An 8,236-nucleotide genomic window follows, 5' to 3' on the forward strand; every position below is an offset into this window, starting at 1 on the left:
TGACACACACAGCCCTGTTAGTTTATACTAGTGTGTGTATGGTGTGTAACACACTGCCATGTGTTTGACACACACAGCCCTGTTAGTTTATATTAATGAGTGTAAGGTGTGTAACGCATTGCTATGTGTTTGACACACACAGCCCTGTTAGTTTATACTAATGTGTGTATGGTGTGTAACACACTGCCATGTGTTTGACACACACAGCCCTGTTAGTTTATATTAATGTGTGTATGGTGTGTAAAACACAGCTTTGTGTTTGACACACACAGCCCTGTTAGTTTATATTAATGTGTGTAAGGTGTGTAACACACTGCCATGTGTTTGACACACACAGCCCTGTTAGTTTTTATTAATGTGTGTAAGGTGTGTACACACTCTTTGTGTTTGACACACACAGCCCTGTTAGTTTATATTATGTGTGTAAGGTGTGTAACACACTGCTATGTGTTACACACAACACCTGTTAGTTTATATTAAGTGTGTGAGGTGTGTAACACACTACTATGTGTTTGACACACACAGCCCTGTTAGTTTATATTAATGTGTGTAAGGTGTGTAACACATTCTATGTGTTTGACACACAAGCCCTGTTAGTTTATATAATGTGTGTATGGTGTGTAACACACTGCCATGTGTTTGACACACACAGCCCTGTTAGTTTATATTATGTTGTAAGGTGTGTACACACTGCTATGTGTTAACACACAACCTAGTTAGTTTATATTATTGTGTGTAAGGTGTGTAAACACACTATGTGTTGACACACAAGCCCTGTTAGTTTATATTAATGTGTGTAAGGTGTGTAACACACTGCTATGTGTTTGACACACACAGCCCTTTAGTTTATATTATGTGTGTAAGGTGTGTAACACACTGCTATGTGTTACACACACAGCCTGTTAGTTTTATTATGTGTGTAAGGTGTGTAACACACTGCTATGTGTTGACACACAAGCCCTGTTAGTTTTATTTAATGTGTGTAAGGGTGTGTAACACACTGCTAGTGTGTTTGACACACAAGCCCTGTTATTTATATTAATGTGTGTAAGGTGTGTACACACTCTATGTGTTGACACACAGCCCTGTTAGTTTATATTATGTGTGTAAGGTGTGTAACACACTCTATGTGTTTGACACACAGATCCCGTGTTTAGTTTATATTAATGTGTGTAAGGTGTGTGTAACACACTGCTATGTGTTTGTACCACACACAGAGCCCTGTTAGTTTATATTATTTTGTGTAAGGTGTGTAACACACTGCTATGTGTTGACACACACTGCGCCCTGTTAGTTTATATTAATGTGTGTAAGGTGTGTAACACACTGCTATGTGTTTGACACACACAGACCCTGTTAGTTTTATATTAATGTGTGTAGGTGTGTAACACACTGCTATGTGTTTGACACACACCCCTGTTAGTTTATATTAATGTGTGTAGGTGTGTAACACATGCTATGTGTTAACACACTCGACCCTGTTAGTTTATATTAAGTGTGTATGTGTACACAGCTATGTGTTGACACACACACCTGTTTGTTTATTATGTGTTTGTGTAACACACACAGCCTGTTAGTTATATAAGTGTTACGTGTTAAAGGTTTGGTGTTATTATAATGTGTAAAGTGTACCTCTATGTGTGACACACACAGCCTTTGTTATATGTTAAGTGGTAACACATGCTTGTCTACCACACACAGCCCTGTTAGTTTATATTAATGTGTGTATGGTGTGTAACACATTGCTTTGTGTTTGACACACAGCCCTGTTAATTTATATTAATTTGTGTAAAGTGTATAACACACTGCTATGTGTTTAACACACAGAGCCCTGTTAGTTTATTTTAATGTGTGTAAGGTGTGTAACACACTGCTATGTGTTTGACACGCACAGCCCTGCTAGTTTTTATTAATGTGTGTAAGGTGTTTGTGTCCCTCTCTCTGCAGGCTGTCAGGCTGTAGAGTCACACAGAGAGGCTGTGAGTCTCTGGCTTCAGCTCTGTGTTCTAACCCCTCACACCTGAGAGAGCTGGACCTGAGATACAATCACCCAGGAGACTCAGGAGTGAGAGCGCTGTCTGCTGCTAAACTGGACACACTCACACTGCTGTAAGTACAGAGAGTTTCCACACTGCACCTCACACACTCACACACGCACACGCACACAAAAGGAGTTGGGGGGGCATGGAGGGCACTGTTTACGCCAGTGTTACTCAAGAGGGTTGGGGATCTCCTGTGGAGGGTGCTGCAGGGGATCACTGCAGTAAATAAGATGTGGTTGTTGTAGTTAGGGGTTTGATCAGGGACACAGTGATGGTGGAGTTTCAGTATTACAAAGCAATGGAGAACCTGAGTGTGTTTCAGAGTGTGTGTTATTAGGGTGTTTTATGTTCAGTGGAGGGAGGGGAGCTGTTTTTGCAAATGGAATAGGGTGAGGGAATGGAATAAGTTTCCTTTGTGACAGATTTGTGTTTTTTTCATATGATCGTGGTTTTGTGTTTTATTGTGTCTTTGTTTTTATTTATGTGATGTCATTGGTGTGTTGAGAGTGGAAATAAAGGATGGTTAAAATTCTAAATTCTGTTCGGCTGTTCTTACAGTGTGGACCATGGAGGAGAGAACAGGACCAAACCAGGACCCAGGAAATGTGAGTGTGTATCGACACAGAACACTTTCCATAGATACACACTCTGCTGTGTGTGTGTGTGTGTGTGTGAGAGAGGGACTTCTCTCTTACACATAAACACACAAACAGAAGCACACATGTACACAAACACACACACACAGGTACTATCGCAGCTCTCTGTCTCTCACACACATAATGAGGTGAATATTAATAATGATAATTAATCTTATTAATGTCTCTGGTGTGCAGACGGCTGTCAGCTCACACTGGATCCAAACACAGCGAACAGAAACCTGTCTCTGTCTGAGGGGAACAGGAGGGTGACATACACACCAGGGAGAGAGGAGCCATATCCTGATCATCCAGGGAGATTTGAGCAGTGGTGCCAGGTTGTGTGCAGAGAGAGTGTGTGTGAGCGCTGTTACTGGGAGGCTGAGTTCAGTGTGTCTGAGTGGGGGAGATGGGGACAGGTTTGTATAGCAGTGACAGATAAAGGAATCAGCAGGAAAGGAGAGGATTCTGACTGTATGTTTGGATTCAATACAAACTCCTGGAGTCTGGAGTGCAGTAAACACAGAGACTCTGATAAACTCAGATACTCTGTCTGGCACAATAAGAACCAAACAGGCATATCTGCCACCCCCTCCCCCTACGGCAGAGCAGGAGTGTGTGATGATGATGCTGGTAGAGGAGTGTGTGTGTACAGGGTAGGAGTGTGTGTGGACCGTCCGGCCGGCACTCTGTCCTTCTACAGCGTCTCTGACTCTGACACACTGACCCTCCTGCACAGATTCCACAAACACTTCACTCAACACACACCCCTCTGTGCTGGATTTTATGTGAGGAACTCCTCAGTGTCCCTCTGCTAACTGGAGTAGAGACACACACAAACATGCACACAAACACGCACGTGCGCACACACAAACATGCACGTGCACACACACACGCATACACACACACACACACCACATTCACATATCCACTCACACACACACCACACACACTTATATACACATACACACAAACTCACACACACACTCAGATACACATGGACACACACACCCACACCTACACACACACATCCACACACACATACTCTCACACACACCCTTTCTCTCTCACACTCATGCACACACACTCACAAATACACACGCTAATGTACACTCATGCACACGCACTCACACACCTATGCACGCACACACTCGTGCGCACACACAAACATGCACACACAGGCACGTGCGCGCACACACAAACATGCACACACATGCACGCACACACAAACATGCACGTGCACACACACACACACGCATACACACATACCCACTCACACACACCACACACACTCATATACACATACACACACACTCACACATATACACATAGACACACACACCCACACCTACACACACACATCCACACACACATACTCTCACACACACCCTTTCTCTCTCACACTCATGCACACGCACTCACACACCCACGCACGCACACACTCGTGCACACACACTTACACACACATACACACTTTCTCACACCAAATCACTCACACCCCTAATCGCACACATGCACACACACACCTACACACGGACACACACAATCTCTCGCACACACAAACACACACATTCACCAGTGCACTCTCACGCGCACACACACACGCATGCATACGTACACACGCTCATAACCGTATGCACACACACGCTCTCTCTCTCTCATGCTCAGTCACTCACACACACACACCCTCTCTCTCTCACACACACACACTCACATCCACACACATGCACACAAACGCACACACACACGCACACACAAACCCATGCACTCACGCACACACACATACATGCGTGCAGAGACACAAACACGTGTCAACACACACACTCCTCAGTGTCCCTCTGCTAACTGGAGTAGAGACACACACACATGCGCACACACACAAACATGCACACACACACACATGTGCGCATACACACTCGAACGCATGCACACACACACACACTATATATATATATATATATATATATATATATATATATATATATATATATACACACACACTCAATCACATACACACACACATATATAAACACAAACACTCATATACACCTAGACCCTCACACACCCACACACACACACACACACACATATATACAAACACTTACACACTTATATACACACACACTCATATACACATACACACACACACACATATATACATACACTCATATGCACCTACACACACTCTCGCACACCCAGTTACACACACACACACCGTCTCTCTCTCACATACACTCCATCACACACACACACACATACTCTCACACACACCCTTTCTCTCTCAGTCATGTACACGCACTCACAAATACACACACTCATGTTTACTCATGCACACGCACTCACACACCTACGCACACATACTCTCTCACACCCAGTCACTCACACACACCTACACACGGACACACACACATACGCGTGCAAACATACACACGCTCATACCCGTATGCACACACACACACTCTTTATCTCACTCACACTCTCACATACAGTATACAGACACACACATCCGCAAACGTACGCGCACACACACATACACTCATGCACTCACGCACAAACACAAACATGTCAACACACACACATTCTCATTCCCATACGTACGCACACACACACATTCTCTTACCCATACGCACACACACACATACTCATGCACACACACATGCATACACTTACATGCATGCACACACCATATACACATGTATACACAAACATTCTCATACCCATACATACACACACACACACACACATGTATAAACACACACACATTCACAATGGCACTCTCATGCACACACACATACACATATATACACTCACACAAACGCACGCACACACATTCCCATTTGCACACGCAACCCGGGCACACACATACTCATGCACTCACACACATACACACACACACACATGCTCACATCCACAGTCACTCCCACAAACGTACGCATGCATGCACACACATTCACTAATTCACGCACACAAACACACTTTCACCCAATCACACACACTGTGCCCAATATTAACCTCAGTACAGCTTAAACCCTGTACATAAGAGTATGATCTTTTAGCAGGTTCAGGTTAAGCACTTGCTGTCTAAATATGATTTTATTTTTTTTACATTTTAATAAGTTTATAATGAAAATGTTCAAGGTGTGTATGTACTTTTGATTATTAAAACATTAATATAACATTGAGAGTAATAATGCCAGAAGATGGCAGAGTAAAATGTTTTTGAAGTAATAATTCTGTCTCCTGTATCTGCATCTTTTTAAAAAGAAGCCAGTGGCAAACTCCTCCACTTAAATATGCATTGTACTAGTTTTTACAGTTGCTTTCATTCATTTTCACAAGAATTCCAATGTGCAAATTTCTGTGGGCCAATGCAGCTGATAGGGAGAATGCAGAATGATCGCTGCAGTGTACTTATTTCATTTCATTACTGTGAACAATGATGGATTGAGTTTCCTTATTTATTCTGTTAGGATTTTTTTTTTTTTTTTGCTTTAATTTTCTGTATTTTCAGACAATAATATGCAATGATTAAACCTGAACTATAAAAATATCAAATGTTTTTCTTTTGTGATTTATTATTGTATGATGTGTTGAACTCCTGTGACACAGTACTACTCATTTCATATTCTGTATGGGATTATGTTTGGGCTCAATATGAGTAGATCAGCATGGGGCTAAAATCTGCAGTTGAAGCAATGACATTCATCTACAGTAGTGGAAATAAAATCCATTATAAGAAAGGTTGTGTAGTGTCTGATGAATGCTTGATTCTGTTACTGTAGTGTAACCACAACTCAATACATTTTGAAAAGTCACTGATTGTCTATTGAGCTGGTATATTTATGTTACCTCTCAAATAAATGGTTTTCCTGTAGGCTTGAACCTGGATCTGCTGCATATCAGTTGAATGGATTAGACCACTAAGCCAAAATCAGGGCAGAAATGTGGTTTGCATGACATCCAGTCATTGAGATGTTCCTGAGACCCTACAGTTTTTCTCCTTTTTTCAGATGCATTTCTGATATCTGCAGTCACACATTACAAATGCATTACAGTATGTTATGATTGCTTTGGCTCAATGTGCAAAACTCAATTTGCCAAACTGACTGGTAAAATTCTTACCCTAAAGCCGCGTTTCCACCAAAAGTACACAGAACTTTTAGTCCCAGGAACTACTTTTCAAGGAACTAAAAGGTTCCTTCAGCCCATGGTTGTCTGCGTTTCCACCGCGGTCTAAAGTCCCGCGAAGATTAGGCAAATTAGCCCACTGACGTATGAAAAAGCGACGTTGTCGTCGGTCCATCTGTCCTATGATTTCATCTGTAACCCCATACTACCACCGAAGTAGCCTACATTATTTTCTAATAACCGGGACAGCCCGGAGGGGTTTATTCCACTTATATACAACGGGTTACCAACAATGATTATATATGGTTAATTTTGTATTTTTTTAATTTTTATCGATTTAATCACCTGGAATTGAAATATTCTTCTGCAGCCGTTTGGGCATATTTTACCGTTGTCAAGCAAAACTGTCGTTGGTAGTTGAACTTGGACCGTTGTTATGCAACAAATAGGATATAACAGGCCAATAGTCAGATTGTAACAGTTTTATATATCCTCTCAAACACTTTCATTATGTTTTTATGCGAACATTCGCTTTCATGTCTTGACATCCGAAGCGACAGAATGCATTCACATTTATATGTATAACTGGCAACAACAGCAGAAAACATGCACACGTTGTAAAAAATTTGCTGTTTGATTACTTTCTCATCGTCAATTCCATATAGGCTAATCGCAAAATGACAAGAATAGAACGAAAACTCGGACTTGCGTGAAAATTTAAATTAGTAGTGGTACAGCCACCGTTTGCTTTCCTTCGAAGTTACTGCTAGCCGAGCAGCGAAGTGTGCCCTCCAGATGCGAACCATGCACCATAAATTAGTCCATAGTCTTCCTGGTCTTTTTGTGGAATTGAAGAATTACAACGGGCTAACAAAGAAAATCCGGAAGAAAATATTGAGCAACCGAATTAATCCGTTTGAATGTTTTGATATGTAATATGCTGTCCCAGCACGAATGCTTTTTATAAAAAAAATTATAAAACGAATACTAAAGCAAGAAAAGAACAGAAGAGCACACGTTATAATTCCGAGACGTTGGCAGGCTATAACCAAAACTAGGCTACTGCGCCGCATAACATACAAGTTGGATTTGAAGTTATTATGAAAATAAATTGGTTTGCAGCTGAATATTTTTAAACATGGCGGCTGAAAATAAACACAAATAAATGCTGCGAGTACTCGACCAATCAGAAATGTTCAGTGCTGCAAGCTCCACCCAAAAGGTTCCTGTACTTTCGGAAAGTACTACCCCCTTGTCAAGCAAAACCTGTCGTTGGTATTGAACTTTGGGCCGTTGTTATGCCAACAAATAGGATATAACAGGGCCCAAAAGTTTAAAATTTTAAAGGATATATCCTCTCAAACACTTTCATTAAAGTTTTTTTTGCGAACATTCGGGCCCCCTCTTGACATCCGGCGAAAGAATGGGATT

The 8,236-nt window shown here is 41.7% G+C and overlaps 3 protein-coding genes and 2 long non-coding RNA genes across 8 annotated transcripts in view; 3 read left to right on the plus strand and 2 right to left on the minus strand.

Moving 5' to 3' along the window:
• Positions 1-4,095, minus strand: part of LOC135245764 (uncharacterized) — a 116,582-nt gene extending 112,487 nt beyond the window's left edge. Inside the window, exon 1 of the long non-coding RNA XR_010327387.1 lies at positions 4,006-4,095. This is a non-coding gene — a long non-coding RNA (uncharacterized LOC135245764). The remainder of the gene's footprint in view (positions 1-4,005) is intronic.
• The window catches only part of LOC135246019 (tripartite motif-containing protein 16-like), a 9,217-nt gene extending 2,800 nt beyond the window's left edge, over positions 1-6,417 (plus strand). Inside the window, exons 3-5 of the mRNA XM_064319511.1 lie at positions 1,948-2,109; positions 2,601-2,647; positions 2,876-6,417. Of these exons, the coding sequence (XP_064175581.1) occupies positions 1,948-2,109; positions 2,601-2,647; positions 2,876-3,495 (829 nt within the window). The 3' untranslated portion in view covers positions 3,496-6,417. The remainder of the gene's footprint in view (positions 1-1,947; positions 2,110-2,600; positions 2,648-2,875) is intronic.
• LOC135245748 (uncharacterized) overlaps positions 1-8,236 on the minus strand; it is a 516,260-nt gene that overhangs the window by 288,880 nt on the left and 219,144 nt on the right. Inside the window, exon 2 of the long non-coding RNA XR_010327371.1 lies at positions 4,853-5,066. This is a non-coding gene — a long non-coding RNA (uncharacterized LOC135245748). The remainder of the gene's footprint in view (positions 1-4,852; positions 5,067-8,236) is intronic.
• LOC135245707 (NACHT, LRR and PYD domains-containing protein 12-like) overlaps positions 1-8,236 on the plus strand; it is a 343,935-nt gene that overhangs the window by 241,434 nt on the left and 94,265 nt on the right. The window lies entirely within an intron of this gene.
• The window catches only part of LOC135245705 (uncharacterized), a 492,416-nt gene that overhangs the window by 86,533 nt on the left and 397,647 nt on the right, over positions 1-8,236 (plus strand).

Source organism: Anguilla rostrata, chromosome 19 (genome assembly GCF_018555375.3).
Source record: "Anguilla rostrata isolate EN2019 chromosome 19, ASM1855537v3, whole genome shotgun sequence".
In the NCBI taxonomy this organism is placed as follows: Eukaryota; Metazoa; Chordata; class Actinopteri; order Anguilliformes; family Anguillidae; genus Anguilla; species Anguilla rostrata.